The sequence below is a fragment of the Molothrus ater genome, chromosome 10 (genome assembly GCF_012460135.2).
Source record: "Molothrus ater isolate BHLD 08-10-18 breed brown headed cowbird chromosome 10, BPBGC_Mater_1.1, whole genome shotgun sequence".
NCBI lineage: Eukaryota > Metazoa > Chordata > Aves > Passeriformes > Icteridae > Molothrus > Molothrus ater.
In genome coordinates this window covers 6,265,453-6,284,515 of record NC_050487.2, presented here as the reverse complement: position 1 = coordinate 6,284,515, position 19,063 = coordinate 6,265,453, and the positions used below count along the sequence as shown (strand labels likewise).

General features: G+C 45.2%; 1 protein-coding gene across 1 annotated transcript in view; it reads right to left on the bottom strand.

Moving 5' to 3' along the window:
- Positions 1-11,625, bottom strand: part of LOC118690157 (serine/threonine-protein phosphatase 2A regulatory subunit B'' subunit alpha) — a 40,162-nt gene extending 28,537 nt beyond the window's left edge. Inside the window, 2 exon segments of the mRNA XM_036388885.2 lie at positions 9,595-10,282; positions 10,284-11,625. Coding sequence (XP_036244778.1) covers positions 9,595-10,282; positions 10,284-11,533 — 1,938 coding nt within the window. The 5' untranslated portion in view covers positions 11,534-11,625.
- Between the last annotated feature and the right edge of the window lie 7,438 nt (positions 11,626-19,063).

Sequence of the window (19,063 nt, the reverse complement as noted above, 5' to 3'; positions counted from 1 at the left end):
TGACACAGAGAGAAAAAACCAAGCGGCAACTAGTCCTTGAGGATTTTGTTCCCTAGAACAACCTTACAAATTAATACTCTGGGATGGGTATAACCAGATGCAAACCACTATGGGGATAAGAAGTTAATTACAACTCTTTGTGAAAAAAATTTAAGAAAGTGGTATGATGGGAAATTCTGTGGAAATTCCTTGGAAATAAACAGTTTCTTATTACAAAAAATTAGCCTTAAATACTGCTTGCCTAGCAGAACACACTTCTCCAACAGGGATGTGCATTTTCAGAGGGGACAACTAAGAAAGGAAATGACAAATACTCTAATAAACCTTTTGGTTTTGTTACAATAATTAACAGATAATTTTTTTTTCTTTCTGTGCTCAAGAGAAAGGTGAGATTAAAGGCCATTTTTAAATACCACTCTGTAGCATTCTGTAATTTACCCTAACTAAAATCTGTCTATCCACTCTATCACCTTTTGCCAGCCATACAATTTATTTACAGACAGACAAAAATAGTGACATCTGTGTTATAAATAAACCAGACAGAACTACAGCCTCATTGTAGCTACACAAACAAAGCACAGACTAAACCTCTGCCATCCCAGCCTGTCTCCCAGGGATGTGCCAGTCCCAGCAGAAAACTCCATGGAAGGAAGCAGTATCACACTAAGTGTTCAAATTCTTTCTGCTCCATCCTCCTTGTCCCAGGCTCCAACAGGGTCCTAGATAATATATTTACCAGTTTCTTGCTTTATTTCCAAAGGGGATAGTGTAATCCTCTTTTCTAGGGTACAGTGACTCAGCCTGGGTTCTCGCAGTCCACAATGCTGACTTCATGTCTCCTTTCATTTTTCATAGTTCCTGCCTTCCTCAAGTCTGATGGTACCTGGACACAAGCCATCCTCAAAGCTCCTCAGCTCTCCAGCACTGCTCTGTATCTCTTGCCCAAGACTTTCTCTTCCTTTCCTTCCCCAAAGCCCTTTCCCATCAAGGAACCTTCCTGCTGCCTCTTTCTTACCTATTTCTATGGACAGCAAGAACGAAGGCTCCAAACATCACAGAGCTATGAGAAGATGCATTTCTGGAGAGAATATTTTCTTCCAGGAAACAAACTCACCAGCAGAAACAAAGTCCAATCACAGCAAAACAAAAATTAAAACAAACTCTACCTAAGCAACTCAGAAACACAAAAGGATTTAGGTAGGAGTAGACACAGTGCTAATTGTAAGGCTGGATCAAGTTCCTCGTGGCCTTACCCAGTGGAGCTTTGCAAACAGAGGCATCACACACCTCCACTGCCCAGTGTGCCTATGGACCTCGGACATGGCCCTCAGCAGCAGTTCAGGCTGAGAATCCCCTGGCTGAGAAAGAACAGGGCTGGTGGAGGGGACAGGGCACACGGGCTGAGCATGAGTCTGCAGCAAGGGCTGATTACAAATAAGGCCAGTGATGTCCTGGACTGCCCTAGGAGTAAGGCCAGGAAGTTTTTATCTCTGTCTGACACTAGCAAGGCTGCATCTGGGTTCCTGGGACCAGTTTTGGGCCTTCACTTCAAAAAAGTGATGTGAAGAGACCAGCCAGAGACGTGAAGGAGGGAAATCAGAAAGCTGTGATCAGGATCAGGCCTGGCAGGCTGGGGGAAGGGAGGCCAAGGGATGGGCTAAGCACAGCCTGCAGCTCTTGGAAATGCAGTTACAGTGGCAATGGAACCAAACTGCAGCTTGGGAGGGTTAGGCTGGAGGACACTGAGGGAAGTACAGCCTGTGAGAGGTCACCAAGAGGGGCTGGGCAAATCCCTGTCCTTGGGGAAAGCCAGTGCTGATGTGACCCAGGGTTAGAAATAGTATTCCTACAAGTGAGATGTTGGATTAGAGACCTGCCTTCCTCCCAACACTGCTATGGGAGGAAGATCACAACTCTGATCCTTGCATAAATAGTTCTGCAAAGGATAAGCACAAGAACTGCAATGTCCAGCTCTTGAGATAGAAGTTTACCAGCACTCTTCTTCCCCTCCTTCCTGGCCAACATCTGTGTGTTCCACAAAGCAAAGAGGTGTTCATTGACCTCTCTGCTCCTATCACCACCTTATCACCTTTCCACCTGCCAGCACTTGTGTTTTCTTACTGGGCCCAGTTACCTCCACTCTCAGCTCATCCCATGCCCCAGTATAGCCCCACAAGGCACAAAATTTAATTACACCTCACTGCTGCCACTTGGGAGAACCCCCATCCCTGCCCTCCACCTCCAGAGGTCCACTGTCCCTCTGGGAACCCATCTCACCCACGTGGAAAGGCAGCAACCAGACCTGGCCTTGATGCTGGATGATACCAAACTGTGTTATGAATAAAAGCAGCTCACAGAAAAACCTGTGGGGCCCAGGACAAGAGAAGAGTGACACATGGTGAGGAGGCAGCAAGAAAAGAAGAAAAAGACCATCTTTTTTGAGCACTGCAGCATTTCACTTGCCTTGAACCGGCAGCCCCAGTCATTCCCAACGCTTTCAGCACAGAAATTGTTCCTGCTTCTGACCAGGCAGAGGGCTCGTGGAACAAAGCCTCGTCCATTTTTCCAGCTGTTCTACCCGGAGGTCTCATCCCACCCTGCAAACCCTACCCCGGTTACATCCTCAGTGATCAGACTAACTCTGGAGAGGGAATTTAGCTGTGCTGGGGTTCCTGACAGTCTCTCCCAAGTGCTCGGCCCCGCCCAAGCCATTACTGCACATTATTACCTCATCCAATTCTCCCCTGGGGAGTGAAAAACACACGTTCCACAGATTAACCTCTGAGTTGTACTTTAACCTGTCAGCAGAACGCATGAAAAAATGGGCCACAATATGTTTTGGAGGAATTTTAATGCTGTTTCTTAGGAAACAGCTGCACTGCTCCTAATTTCAACTTTTTAACGTCCTCAACTGGGTCACCCATTACTTAAATACAGATAAAGCTCAAGATGGGCCGATTTCAGCAAATTGTGAACACTAAATCTGGAGTGACTACATGTCCATTTGGTGTCCCAGCACATCCAATCTTTTGTCAGTTGTTCCAGAGAGCGAGTACAGCAGCTGGGATTTACCAGAAACACAGTTGGGATACAGTTTCCATTTCCTTGGCTACGCCTCTGTGATTCTCAGGGCTTTTTCCAGACTAAATGATTCTATTATCTCCTTCTGCCACAGCCCAGAGAGGGTAGGAAACAGCACAAAGAAGCACCTTGGGATGGTAAAATCATAAAACCAAAGCCAGGTAGGCTGGTCTGCAGAGATATGTACAGTTCACAGCAGACAGCAGAACCTCGTGGTTCTTCCAACGTGCAACAGCAAACATTCAGAGCAACCACACAAAAAATCCCACAGAAAATACTTAAGTCTTACAATACTTCTCCCCATTATTAAATCACTGCCCTTGCTGTTGATTTCCCCCCTTGTTTACAAAGACATTTTAACTCTGCAATCTAAGCCTGGAAGGTTTATTTTTAAACCTGCTGGTATCTAGCTGCAAATAACTTTCTGCAAATAGACACGCCTAGAGGGGACACAGATTGATTCTGTGATCCAATAAAAAAAATACAAAAAAAAAAAGATAAAGAAATGCCAAGTGTCCAAACCTGGGCCTGCTGGAAGGCCTTGAGGCGCCTCTTGAACCGAGATGGAAGAACAAAGTCACAGCCCTTGGCAAGGAAAGCTAGCTCCCCTCCCAGATCTGGGTCCCTCCGCAGAGAACTCTCCTTGATCATCATCCTGGGCAGCTCCTAAGCAGATGTTGACCTTTCCAGAAGGGCCACGGGCACTCTGGAGGAGACCACGTCAAGACCAGCACGCTGCTTTCTTGGGTTTGATTTTTTACAGGCAAAAAATGACAAATGGCTTCAACATATTATGTCTTCTCTCTCTTCACAAGGACAACATCTAGCAATTTTATCTGACTCCTGAAGCCAGAGTTCCCTACTTGAACCAATATTCAAAGTGTCTTTCAGTACCACCAGGATCTTCTGCCTTCTTGTAATACTTTAATTGAGAAACATGATCTACAAGTGAATCTATTTCCCTGCTGGCTACATGACAGACAATCTGTCCTTGGCTTGTAATAGGCCAGGGGTGACATGAGAAAGGAAGCACCCACCACCACTACCAAGAGCTCTAAAATTAGATGCCCTGCAGAGGTGGCTAAATATACCATCTTCCCCAATAGTTCCTACTTGTGTGCTCCAGTGCTGAGACCTGAGGGGCACCTCTGGGTCAGTCAGGCTCAGCTAGAGTTAAAGCAGGCTCAGCCAAGGGCCCTGCCTGTGGGATGGCAGTGGTTTGAGGTCCCTGCTGCTGAGGTGAAGCACAGGAGCAGCATTAGTTCCCACTCTCAACTGAAGGCTGTAATTTTCAAAAAACATCATTTTTTCCTTCTTGCTGGAAAAAGAAAATAATCTGGTTCCTTTATTGCCAAGCAAGCACATAAGGATGATCTTGGATAATAAGCTCAGTCATTCCCAGGCAGCTCTTAAGAAAACAGTTTCCTAAAGACATCAAAATGCATCATTCTTGTTATTCACTTTCCCCATAACTCCCACGAGGCAAAGGCAAAGCAATTCTCAGAGGACAGTACTCTACTTTTTCTCTGCACAACTTGGAGCAAGCAGACTTCAAACCCCTGCTCTAACTTTGTCTAGGCCTGTTAGAAGTGTGTTCTCCTTCTCTTATCATGAGAAAGGTGCTGAACCAGGGCCTAAATCCAATTCTTCCCACACAAAAGAGTCCCATGGAGTGCTTCTCCTACCTGACTGTAAAACATGAGCTGCTCTGCCAGGATGCTGTCTAAGTTCAGTAGCACAGAAAAACACCCAATTTCAAGCTAGTAGGGCTTGCTCTCATCAAGGTATTGCATTTGAAATGCACAGGTCTCAGTGAGCAACAGAAGGCTTTTATTGGACATGTGCCTCAGATGTCTTTTCCTGGGCTCCTGTAGTTAACCTGAAGTCCAAATGAGTACAAAGCCTAACAGTGACACAAAGAGGATGGGGATGAAAAAATAACCTCCAAAAAGGAAAAGGCAGGCAGGAATGTTTGAAGAGGAACTGCCACCAAATAAAGGATACACAGATCCATATGCAACACATTTGGAACAAATGTTGGTTTTTCTTACTCTGACAATTTTTTTCTAAACATTAAGGCAACACCTAAAGAGTCCATGAGGCTGCACTGTACTGGGAGTGCTGCAGATCTCATGCAGCAGCATGTCAGGAGGTGATTTATTGTAAATCATCTGTGGCAAGTGATGAATTACCTCATGTTCTGCTTACAGCCTGCAGAGGAAATGAAGCCCAAGGAACCTCTCTGACCTCCAGCTGCATCCAGACCAGCTACAGAGACCTTTACAGACGTATGCATTAAAGAGACACACTAATCTGCAGCCACTAGCTCCTCTAAAAAGCCAGCACAGCCAAATACTTTTCATGCTCAAATTAACGAATCACAAAGGACCTCAGAAGTTTGGGAGGTTTTCACTGCTAACCTGAAAAAAAACAAGTAATCCAGAGGCAAGGCTCATTGTGTCTGTATTCCAATGTTTTGGAATAGGTTTCTAGCAGGCTACTTCCTATCCTCAAAACACACAAGGTGGGTATAAATAAAGATATAAACATACAGGACTAGGAGAAATCGACAGTAAGTGAATCTTGTTTTAACAGCTTCAAAGTCGGCTGGACAAAACCCACAGAGAAAAGTGGGGTCTCAACAGCCAGACCAAGTGCACAAACCACAAACCCAGCAATCCCTCCTTGCTGTAGGTGACCCAGCTTAAAGGTGAGAGATGCCAGACTGCCTGTCAGCTGCCTTTCATTCTGAGATACTTTAGATTCACTTAGACTTGTTTTTATTTCAGTAACTGTTACCAACAGAAAAAAAAGCCCATCGTTATTCACTGTTTGTGTTGAGAAGTAATGAATAATTGATGTTTGAAAGGAATGAAGATTGTGTGCATAGCTTAAGTGACAGATATTATCAATATCTGATCAAAACAATTCTTAACATATATAAGATGAAAGTTGATTTTCCAGAGAGTCTTACATTACATTTTAGGCACCCTTTGAGAATATAGAATTATTTCAGAAAAAAGTTAAAGTTACTGTGACATTATAGAAGTCATTTTTACAATTAATCACCCCATTATTATTATATTCCTTGAAAAGAATATCATTATACTTGTAAAACAAAGGGCACAAAATTATGAAGGGGCAAAATTACAAGTTGCAAGGTCAACCTTGGCTTTCTATGATGCAGAAGCAGTTAATTCCACTCAGAGCCTTCTTAGGCCCCCTTGATTTAAGCACACAACACAGACATTTTGATACAAAAAAGCCAAGTGTGTGGCCTTGAGATGGTGTTTCAGGGCACAGGGAGTCAAGAACCTTCTGAGAATCCCAGAAACACCCACCCCATCATCATTCAGGAGAGGCAGATTAAACAGACACTACCTAGAGCCCACCCAGAGGAAATGTGGAAACAGGGAACAGCCTCTGGATACTCCACTCAAGGCTCTACCACCTGAGATACAGAATGGTTATAAAGGTGGTCTCATCAACCCACAACCCCTCTGCTCCCAGACCCACAGTCCCTGGCCACAAATGGTTGGATCACCCACCTGACATAAGCCTGAGCTATTCCACCTACTAAGATGGCAGAAAACAAAAGTATGAGCTAGGTTTAACTTACATATAAGCAGTAAAGGCAGTATAAAGAAGGTTTCAGAACAATACAATAGGAAGTAGAGGCATGGAGGAGAGGGAAATGGGAAGCAGAACTGCTCTTTCTGGCTCACTACAACACAGGTAATCCTTTTGAGGAGATACCCAACAGTGGAAGGACAAAAACCAAAAGAGTCTCTTTGTATCAAAGCCTGGCCCTGACCTCTGCTCCCAAAATTATTCATAAACTTTATTCAACAGCTCTTAAAATAAAACACATGAGCAGAACATGCAGGAGAGCCCTGCATCACTCACACTTGATTATGAAAACAGAAGGACCACGTTGCTTACAGATTTTTCTAGGGTTCTTTCTAGAGAACCACTAGAGCACCACTCCAAGCATTGCCTGAATTTACTTTGTCAAATCAGCCAACCTGTACAGTTGGCAGACCAAGGACAGAGGTTACAGTTGAAAACATCCCCCACTGACTTCTCCAAGGACTTTGCCTGTGACATTTTACTCAAAGGCAGCAGTCTTTACCTTCCAACACAGCCCAACACTCAGCATTTCTGCAGGTCAGCCCAGAGCATCCCCACAGCCCCATCTCCACCTTCTTTGCTCATTGGTTCCAGTTTCCCCCAATTCCCTCAAACCTGCTGGTCACTCCAGCCCTCCTCACTCCAGACAAAAATACAGATAATATTAGGGGGCTTACTGATCTCTAAAAGGCAACTGCATTCTTCTCACTGAATTACTTTTTTCAAAACCAACATACTAAAAAGTCAGCTTAAGAAAGGCACAGAGAACAGGAAATCCCAAAACAAATAGTTCAGAGGTTTAGAGATAAGCAATGGAAAACTTGATCTCAGAATGGGAAATGTTGGACATCTAAAAGTATGCAATGCTTCCTGGCCTGCCCAGAAGAAGTGTGATGCTCTTACTATGTGCTCTGCAAAACTGATGGACTTCTTGAGTATTCATTTCCTAGCTTCTAAATATTTGGGTTTTGAAGATGAAGAGGCAAGCAATCCTTTTGTTCTCTGTGGAGGATCATAGCTGGGTTGATGATAAAGAGGAAGTCTGTTGCTGATATAAATTAACACAGATTTAATACAGATAGGGCAGCAGAGAACAGCCTGGTCTGAAGGACTCTCCCTCTCCTTTTTCATTGCTTAGCATTTGAGGGATATTAAATCTGTCACAACCTTCACAAACAAAAGGTGTGCTGTGTTGTCATCAGTCTGAGAGCCTGAGGTTTCTGCATGTGTGCCCAGCTATTTGATAACAGTTTTATGAGCCTTAAGAAAATAGAACAAATACTTTGCATAATTGAGGCACACATGCAATACCAAGTGAGAATCCACATGCAGCTTCAATTACACCCAGAGTGATCCAGGAATATGGATGTATTCCCTAGATGCTACACCTAGCAAGGGACACATCTGGGCCACAAATAACAGCAAACCTCAGGGCAAGTGCAGAGCCAGCAGCCCAGTGCCTTGTGCCCAGAGCTGAGGGGACCAGCTCTGCCTCCCCAAAACACCTCTTCTCCCCCAGGGTCTGGGTCTGGGCATCTGCACAAGGCAGGAGCTGTGTGACTGCACAGAGGAGCAGAGCTCTGGGAGCTGTGGAGCACATGTCCATAGAAGGCAGGCTGGGAGCAAACACAGCTAGGTGGGATCAGGGGAGCACAACCTGCCAAGGCACCACACTGAGGAGTCACTTGGCAGCATAAATGCATCCCATTCTCAAGCATTACATAAAATCTGCCACAAAGCCAGTGTCACACTTCATCAAACACATTTTTGTTTGAACTCACAAGTCAGAAAATTTTGTAAAATAATGTACAAGGCAAGATTACAAGGGATTACTTTGGAGATTTTGGAGCTGTTTAATTCAACACTCTCTGAGGACAAAGATTCTTTCCCTTGCTGGAAATATCAGAATTCCATTTTCTGTAAGCAAAGCTTCCCAGAGCAACAACAGAAACTCTTGGAGAGCCTGGCCTAAAAGGATCTCAGTGCCATCATGCAGGGTAAGACACAATCCATGCACTCTTTTTCAGAACTGCATCAAATTTTGGGCTAAAGTGGCCAGTTCTGAAAACATCCACATTAGGCTCCAACTGGAAGAAGCTGTGAAAATTCACTTACAACCTGGGCACTTTTGCAGTGCCTATGTGGAAGGGGGAAATTGAAGTCCTCTCTACAGTTACTGCCTACTTGGAAGGATGGTAACAAGTTTTCTTGAGATTTGGCAGCCATTACCAAACAAAAAGCACCGAGTGCTTGACAGACAGCCCTGGCCTCCCTCTGAAGCAGGCTCCCATCAAGACCCTATTTCCTGGAAAAACCTGCTCCTCATCTGAGATACAAGCAATGCAGACTCCACATGATTCCATGCACTGGGGACAGGGAAAGCAAAACTAAACCCTCTGAGATTCTGTCCTTTGTCCCATGGAGGACTGGTCCCTTTAGGAGCCAGTGATGAGGAGGACAAGAAAGGCTGCTCAGATGGGAAAGGGAGAGGTGGAAGAATCAGTTCTCACTGAACTGCTGAGAGGCAGTCCAATACTTGGTCCCAGAAATAATTATTTATACTTATTAAAGTAATTATTACTACACCCTATTATAAGGGACCCATTTAAACCACAAGTAAACAGTCTACAGGAGCACCTGCAGGAAAGGATCAAGCTCAAAGGTGAAACTCCAGGTCAGGACCTATTTTATTTTCTCATGGGTTTCAGTTTCCTTTTTTTGTTTGTATTTAAATAAAGGCTACATTTTTGCCAGGTTGAACACATTATTCCACACTGCAGCATTCAAAGCACAATGCATCACTTAGATGTAATTCCCCACACTCCCCCACATTTTCCCATGTTTGTTTTACTCACTATCCCATCAAAAGTTTTGTTCTCTTACCTTTATTACTTCTGGGGCCTGCTGAATTGAAGCTGGAACAGAGTCTCTGGAGGCAGCCCCAGCATGGCTTTTTTGCCCTGCAAGCAGGGACTGTGAAGGAGTTGCTAAAGTTTCCTGGAGAATTTGCATCACTTCCCTCTCCTTGGACAAACTTCCCTTGCCAGTCTGGAATTCCACCAGCTCCTGGGCAAAGTCCTCAATGCTTCCCAGGATACGCAGTAGAAGGGCTTTGTCATCCTCTTCCATTTTATGACCGTTGGTTTCCATGATTTTTGACAAAGAAGAAGGGGGATCAGCAGGTTTACTTTTGGGTTCCAGGGCCAGAGCTGGAGCCTGCCTACCCTGCCTGCCAGACACCTGCAGTGAGGCAGGCTCGCCCTCCTTCCCACAGGGTTCCCTCAGAGTATTCTGCATTTTCTGTGAGAAGCTCTCCAAGTCCAGCAGCAGTTTGTCTATCTCCTCCTTGTCCACCCTGCTGCATGTCTGGGCTCCTTTGGGGACAGCAGCTTGGGCACCACCCAGCACAGGGTCTGACACTGGTTTTAAAGGAGCAGTTTGCTCGGGAGCATCTCCCGCCCTGGCCCGCTCTGCTTTAGCATCAGCAGCCAGGTCTGAGCCAGCAGCTCGCTGGTAGCTGTGCTCCAGGCTCTGCCAGCCCCCCTTCTGCTCTGCCTTCTTCTGTCCCTGCTGCTCTGTCCCCATCAGACTCCTCCTCGATGTACAGCGCCTCGGGGGCAGGTGTGCAGTCGCAGGGGCTCGGGGCTGCTGGCTGAGGTAGAGCATCTTTCACAGCTCTCCCGCTGCTCTCTGGAGGGACAGCGGGCAGGGAGCTGGAGGTGAAGCTCACAGTGCCTGTCTGGATGGACTGGGAGGTGCTTGTCACCTCACCCTGACCTGGGAGAGCGAGAGGAACTGCACTTGAGGATGGCAGCTGAATGATATCTTCATACCTGGGTGGCTGCTCATCACCAAATACCGGGGGAAAGGGAGTTTGCTGCAAGCCATGGAAACAGTTCATCAGCTCTGCCCAGTCACTCGATTCCCTCTGCCCTGCTGTCTTCAGCTCAAAGGGCAGCTTCTTCAGGTAGGAAGAAAATCTTGTCATCAGATTCATGTATATCCTCTCTGAATTAGCCAGGGGATCATTGCTGCTCCCTCCACCAACGACATCTGCAGATTTCTTCTTGATGCAGTGCTTGATTATGTCCGTGCACTTTTTCAAATCCTCTGAGCACTTGAGCAGGATGTCCAGGCACACCTTTATATCCCCTCCAGAAGAACCATCTAGCTTGTGTTTTTCCAAAATCTGGGTAATGAAGTTTTCTTCAGGGAAGGAATGAGGGCAGAAGGGAACGACAGGATTCATGGTGACTTCTGGAGCATCACTGCTCTCCTGCCATTTCTCCACAGGTGAGGGGCTCTGCAAAAAGCCACATGGAGGGCAGTTCTCATCATTGTTAAAGTGCCCATAAATCAAGTCAAAATCAAAGGATCGTCTGCTGAAAGATTCTGACCGAACTTTCCTTCCCTTTCTGTAAGCCACATGACTGGAAGAGTTTTTGAGCTTTTCAAAGGAGAATTCCTTTATTTTACCACTGGCAAGGTTTATTGCCTCACCAGTAATGTCTTTTAAACTGCTGGAAGCTTGCACTGAAAAGCCTTTCTTGATTCTTGGATTATTTGGGAGGATTTGGTGATAGTCCTCATTTCCAGCCAAGGCAAGACCATTTTCAGGAACAGGAATTTTATGGTCCAGGTTGGCATCTTGGACACTGAGCTCTGCACAGACATTGTGGTGAGGAACTATGCAGGTGAGTCCCTGTCTGAGGAGCTGGCAGGAGCCTGTGCAGTAGTGCACAGTGTGCTGGGAGTGCTGCTCCACCAGCACGCTGCTGTAGCAGTTCACTGAAGTCACCATCAGCCTGTAGCTCGCTGCCATAGCACACACCACGCTGGGAAGTGAGGCTGCAAAACTCACCGTGAACTTCACAGGGAGAAGCTCACTTTTCACAGCCACACCAGACTGGATGAAAACATTCAAATGTCAATTGGAAACATCCAAACTGTGTGAGGAGCTACTGCCTTGGAAAGCCCTGGAGAAGTCTGGAGTGGTTTCAGCAGTACAGTTACAGCAACTAGTGCAACTTGCATATGGTTTAATTTAAGGCACCTTGATGCTCATATTCCATGCTCAGCAGAGGTGCAGCACGAGCTGCTCCATTTCCAATGGTCCAGGTAGCTTCTCCAGCAGAGGCCATAAAATCCAGCCAGTTTTAAGGCAGAAGTGACAAGTCAGCAACTTCTGTTTGACCCTTTTTCTCTCTTTTTGGGTGGGTCAGTAAAAGGTAGATAATCCAGTAGCATATGCAGAGAAAGAATCCAGTGTACTTGGGAGATTCCTCTCTCACACTGGTGACACAGGTCCCTGCAACAGAAATAAAGGTGACAGTCATTATGATTGCCATGTATTGTGCAGCCTTGTCTACTACCAAACATCTGGCACCAGACAGAACAAGCAGCACACAGGCCTGCACAGAACAGAGTAGGCTGATAGTCTTCTTTCACTCAGATCTACCATATAAGAGCAGTGCTGAAGAGCTGGCCTATATTTATACACAGGCTGTCTGTGTGCTGCCATTTTAACAGCTCTATTTTAGCCACTCATTAATTTTTTTCAGACTTGCTTTTTTTTCCTCTCCAGACTGAGCAAAACATTACCTTTAATTCTAATAGAGCAAAATATTTTGATCCTGTTGTGAATTTCTGCCTTTTGTTTTCCAAGGCTCTAAAGATAAGGCAAAGGGCAGTAGAGAAAAGCACTTTCAGGATTTCCAAGCTCTCTGGATTATAAAAAGCTGCAAAAAGCCTGCAGCAAAGTAGCTGAATGCCTCTAAGAATGCAGTCTTTAGTAAAGGCCACATTGGCTTTCATTAGCCTTCACCAAGGTCTCTGGGACCATAGCAATATATTTTAAGGAGGAATAACTTGCTCTTACAACCCATAAATAGCAGCATATTTAATGTAGTAAGTCCACTGCTGCAGACATTGAGGATAGTAACATTTGTATAAAGGTTAGGCCTATGAAAACTAGGAATTGAGTGGTTTACACTTGGCACAGTCATTTCTAGCTGCATTTCCTATCATCATGGTCAGAACTGCACCAGAAAAAAACTCAAAAGCTGTTTAACTTTGTTATGAAAAAAAGCAAATCTCAGATTTAAGGGTCTTGAATTTTAGACATTGCCTCATCTTTCTTTAATACGTGAACAATCAAATGAAAACACCTCAGTGAAATTCTGAGCACCCTCTATTCCTGTACAAACAGAAATCTATTTAATAAAACATTATTATATCACACAGCTAAGTCACTCCACAGCAGGGGTTTATTTTGGTTTCTTCAAAGGCAAATATCCAACACTGTGAAAGGCCAGGCCTGCACCTGATGAAAGCACTGCCATCCCCACAGTTCCATCCCATAACTTAGCTCAAAGCCTGGACAAACATAGCCCACACAAGGCAAGTCCCCTAAGAGTCTGGTGCTGTTGTAATTACCCAGTGGGGAGAGCACAAGTCTAAATGTTCACATTTAACATATTTTAAAGCCTTAATTTAAAATTGAGAAGCACTGATTCAGGAGTGTTCGATGGAATTTGTGATGTGCCACGTCTGCTCGCTGCAGTTATGTGGAGTGGCACAGGTAAAGAACCCTTCCCACATTGTTCTTTGGATTATATAAGGCATTGAAAAGATTGCATTCAGGACAGAGAGCTAACTGCCACGCTGGGCTCTGTAACAGGCTGCCACCTGCCCATCCCAGCTGCAGGCCAAGCAGTTCCTCAGCTCCTCCTGTCCCGGCCTGCCCCCCTCCACACCCACTGGCACTGCCCCAAAGCCCCTCCGGCACGGGAGGGCCCTCCTGAGGGATGAGCAGAGGTATGAGGTGTGCCCCTTGCCAGGGAACAGCAGTGGCACCAGCTGTGCCCCTCGCCAGGGAACAGCAGTGGCACCAGCTGTGCCCCTTCCCCAGGGAACAGCAGTGGCACCAGCTGTGCCCCTCGCCAGGGAACGGCAGTGGCACCAGCTGTGCCCCTTGCCAGGGAACAGCAGTGGCACCAGCTGTGCCCCTTCCCCAGGGAACAGCAGTGGCACCAGCTGTGCCCCTTCCCCAGGGAACAGCAGTGGCACCAGCTGTGCCCCTCGCCAGGGAACAGCAGTGGCACCAGCTGTGCCCCTCGCCAGGGAACAGCAGTGGCACCAGCTGTGCCCCTTCCCCAGGGAACGGCAGTGGCACCAGCTGTGCCCCTTCCCCAGGGAACGGCAGTGGCACCAGCTGTGCCCCTTCCCCAGGGAACGGCAGTGGCACCAGCTGTGCCCCTCGCTAGGGAACAGCACAGGTACCAGGTGTGCCCCAGGCACTGCAGTGAGTCAGGGTGCTGGTGGAGAAAGGGCATGCACAGAACCCTTTTCTCACCCTGAGGTGCTCACACCATCACTCACAAAGCCAGGGAACAACACTCCACACCCTCCACTCCTCTCAGGCTTCACTGCCTCGTGTGCTGAACCCTCTGCTGAATCAGAGCCCAAGTTTAACAAGGCCTCTGGGCTCCCCAATGCCTTCATGGGCTCTGTCAGGCAACTCATGCTAGGCCTCCAAAAAGTCCACTGATCCATGGACTCCCCTCAACACATCAGGGTAAGAGGTCTGCTGCTTTTCCTTTTCTGAGCCTCCATCAACTTCAGACAAGCCTTCTGGCATTTCCTGAAATGACTGCTATATAATATTTAGAGAAAGGAGAGGCCCTCATGACAGCAAGTTTGATGAAGAATTAATATTGCCTCTCAAAAAGCATAGGACTTCCTGAGAGCTCCTTCCTCCCTCTGTGTCATACACAGCAAGGACAGACTGGTCTTCTTTTAGCAGCAAAGAACAGTTTGGGTTTATACCTAATTTGGGCAATAATTACATCTTGATTAAGTTATTTCTTAATTAGAGTAATAATGGATTACTCACTGTCTCCTCCTCTGTCACTCCAAGGGTAGTTTCCTCCCACCACTGACTAAGCCGGTTTCTCTAATTCTTTAAGCCACCTTCAAGCAATGAAGTTTTTGTGTCTGTAAGGTTATCCTCCAAGGAAAAGGTCTCCTAGATTCCCAACCTAAATGGACTCTTTTTTTTTTGTTGTTGTTCAACCTTGTATTGCCAGCTGTGCCCAATAACAACTTCAGGTGTTTATGCAATGATTGCTGCACTCTCTAATTCCTTTCCAGTTTGCCTGTATTCCTCTGGTACTATCACAAACAAACACAATGCAAACACAAATCTGCCCAGGCCAATACAAGGATTGCTGCCTCCTGCCTCTGCTGTCAGCACCTTTTACTGCTGCTCTGAGGAGGAAGTAATCAAACAATCAATACAAAACCCCAATATCCTCTTTCCTACCATACTAACTAATGTCTTTTCAGTAATTATTCACTAATTGCTTTATTATCACTGTCTGCAGAAACATGCTCAGGTTATTCAAGGGCTGGAGCAGCACAAATCCTTCCAGATGCAGAGTAGAAATTTCTCTCCTTTCCCACTGCCTTGCCCAAGGTAGGACATGCTCAGCTTGCAGCTTTATTTGAATGTGATCCCCTGAACATGATCCAGCATGCAAACCCAGGCAGGACAAAGCCTGAGAGAGGAGCATCCCTGTTTTCAGATCTGGGAACGTGGCCTCAAACCGAGCTTCAGTTGTGACTCTGGTGGGTGACTAAAATCTACTATTTATAATAGAATGAAAAGACCAAATGCATCAAGAAACTTTACTTGGCTCTTTCCAGGCTGCACCTTCATTCCAGTTTGACTCTAGAGCAGCCCCCAGTTCAGAACCACTGCAGAAAGTTCTGTAACTAGGACTGCTGCCACAAAACCAGCCCAGCCCCGGGGACACAGGACTGGCTCCACAACACAAACTGTGAATGAATGGTGCTTCTTGTGTGACTGCAGAATAATGCTTTATGTCTGTCCTATCTCTGCAAGACGACATGAATTACTTTCCAAAGGAAAAAATTATTGCAGATACTAATTATATAAAAGGTTATTCCACAAGACACACAAGCAATTCTATTCATGCAAAGATTATGCAGAAGTTAAAGAATTCAACAATGACAATGACAATCTGTTCAGATTGGGACTGTCAGCCAGCACTTGCAAACTGAAGTCTAGAAAGCTACAGGACAGGGCTCCAATACCTCTCAAAGTCTCTAACTCACCAAAAGTCTTCTTGAACCCTTATCTGCAGCACTAGCAACAGGAGGTAGAAGCCACCACAACACAGTATTGATTCAGCCAGCCTTCCTGCACCAGGGCATGGCCTGAGCATCACTGGGGAGCTGCTCATTTCTAGTGGAAGGTGTGGTAGGACCAACCCTCCAGTTTGGTACTCTTGCAAAAGAAAACCAAGACAGAACAACTGCTTTGTCATTTGGACAGTCACCAGTATAGCCTCAGTTGTATCACCATGCCTGTGTAATCAGGTGTCAGGTCTTACCCCCTTAGAAGGGCTTGTGGTATGAAAAAGCAGCATTTAACTGTATCTTCTTATTTAGAAATGATTGGGTTTTGTTTAGAATTTACTGAGCAAAGCAGATTTAGGAGCAAGCTATATGGATTATAGAAGAAAAAAAAAGCAGCCAAACAACAAAGTAATGTTTCTTTCCAAGAATTTTTTGTAACAAATCCAGTTCTGATGAATTAAGAGGAAATTTTACAACCAGACACTTAATAAATTATTTTGGATCACAAAGGAACTGATTAACAACTCACCCTCACTTGCACAACCTTTTGCTTCTCAAAAAGGAACAGGAGATTAAAATGAGTAACTTTTCTTTCTATGCTGAAGAAGTTCAGAAGAAAAAAACAACTGAGTTGTTCCTTTGTCCCACACTTCTTATATATTTACAATTTATAATATTTTGATATGCATAATGGCAACAGAACTATTTTGTATGTAGGACTTAGGTGGGAAGGGCAATTTTTCAGTCCTCAGGAGCAGCAGAAGCTTGATGCACATGCACACATTTCAGGGACAGGAGAAGAAACCACTCACAACTGCATCTGCACAGTTTGGGGATTACAGGGGCTTACACCACTGACACTGGCCCTGCAACCTGAACCTTTAGAAGCTTTATTTCTGAAAGGTTTTAGCTACAAGCTATCTCATGTTTTAGAAACTGCAACAAACTGTGATGGCTACAAATCCCAGATTGCCTCATAACCCCAGTTCGAGGACCTGACCTACTCAAAGCAAGCGCTTCTATTTGAACCAGAGGACACTTCCTCATATTCTCAAGTGCTTCAGTATTTAATTACACACATTCTAGAAAGAGAGTCATCATTTCCCACTGAAGTATGTTCAACATCAGGTTCCACAAACAGCTATCCCACTTTCTTATGCTAAATTAAAAGAGCTTTCAGGAAGACAAATTTCTTCACCTACAAGTACTAACACAGTATAATCAAATCACCTCTTAGCATTTTCCAGGAGTGCCAGAGAGTCTGAGAGATATCTTCAGTCATTGCTATAAATCTTTGTCTGAGTTCTGTCTGTAATTTACTATTATTCTTACAAAACCATGGCAGAGGTGGGATTCATCTCACCTACAGAGCCATGAAGTGTTTGGTGCTATCTGTATGCAATGCAGATAGGGAGGCACCTCAAAAACAAAGATCATCCCAATGAGTTTAACAATCTAGTTTTGAGATGATGAGTTACATTAGATGAATCCCATCCTTCAGGATTACACAAAAACACAGGAAAAACCACTTCTGTCTCCAACAGTGGTTAAATGGCAATGCTCAAGGGGCAGTATTAGAAAAACATTCTGAATTTCCTAGGAGTATTCTCCTGGTCTCCAACTGCTCCCAGTTCATGAGAACTGTGAAGCTGGATGTGGTTTGTGTGTACTTTACTAACCTTTGCAGGATTTCTCTCCTATTTCTTCCATGAGCACCCCTGGATTCAACAAAATTTTTTTGCATCCTGAGCATCTTTTGACAAGACATTCTACCATCCACCACCCCTTTCCACCCTGTCACTCAGCAGCTTCAGTATGCCAAGATCTTTTACTGAGACACTGCACCAACACTGTAACTCCATGTACATTGTCCACAGCATTCCCAAATTTACAGAACTCCATGTCATCCCTCTGCCTTCTCTTAGCTTACTCAGTTCTCCCAGTGCAGAAGCCACTTTGCACCTCTAAGCATTCCCACCACCCCTCTCATAAGCTTTTCTGGTTCAATTACACACTTTAAGACACAGGAACCCAAAGTGGGCAGAGCATTCAGGAAAGATGAGAACCACGAGCAGAAATGAATTTTTGAGCTGCCTTTCAAAAAATCAGCATTATCCCTATATAGTGTTTTCCCCTTTCCAGCCCCACTGCTTTCAGATAATGTATTCCCAAGTGTCTGCTCTTATAACCACCTGGGTTAGCTCACTCTGTCCTTCTTCCTACTTGTCTTCCAAGAGGAAATAAAGATACTATTGTCCTTTGTAAAATGCTCAGAGATCTACTGAGAGAACACTCTATTCAAGAGGAAGGTGCTCATTTTTAGAGATCAATATTTTCATGTAGCCTCAGAAAAAAGGTTCAGAGATGGGCAGCAATAATGACCCAGAGGTCTTGAACAGCTATTCTGTGAGGAATGATGGAGCAGGACCAGGCACTTCAGAATGGAAGAGAGGTGACTTCAGAGAAATAGAAATCTCCAAAGTCATGAATGGCATGGAAAGGGCAGATAGGGTCAGACTGCTCACCTACTCCTCAGCACAAGAACCAGCTGGTCAGTGCCCCAAGAAGCAGGGTAAAACAAGCACACACATGCAGCAAACCTGGGAAATGTCTCCTCAAAGGATGCCATGGACCCAGAAAGGTTCTGGGCAGCTGAGGAGCCATGGTTTTATACCTCCTCTGTCAAAAGCCACCACCTTTTTCATGGGTGCCACTTGACACCCGTTAATTCTAGCTGTGCTTGGGTGGCAAAATAAACAGGCATAATTCCATGGCTGCAGATTTCTATCCTAATCCTTCCTACTTCCAAACATGCAATTTCCACACTAAGTTCCAGTTTATTTGCTTACTCTTTTTACAAAAGCTCTTCAGTCATGTGTTTTTCTGTAATATTGACTACAACTCTTTGGAGAGGGGAGAATGTCTGCCCCTAACTTTGGGGGGGTATGTTATTCATTACACAGAAACACTATCGATTTACACCATGGCATGTTGGTTTGCTCCCTCTTCTTCTCCTAGAGATGTCATTTCTATTTGCATTTTTTGTTGTTTTTGACTGCTGCTGAGCGAGTTTCACAGAGCCTTATCTGCATTACTTAAAAGATCTCTTTCTTGAATGGCACAGATTCTCATGAGCTCATCACTGCACAGGCACAGGGAGTTGTTTATCCCTTGTGCACATTAGTTTATA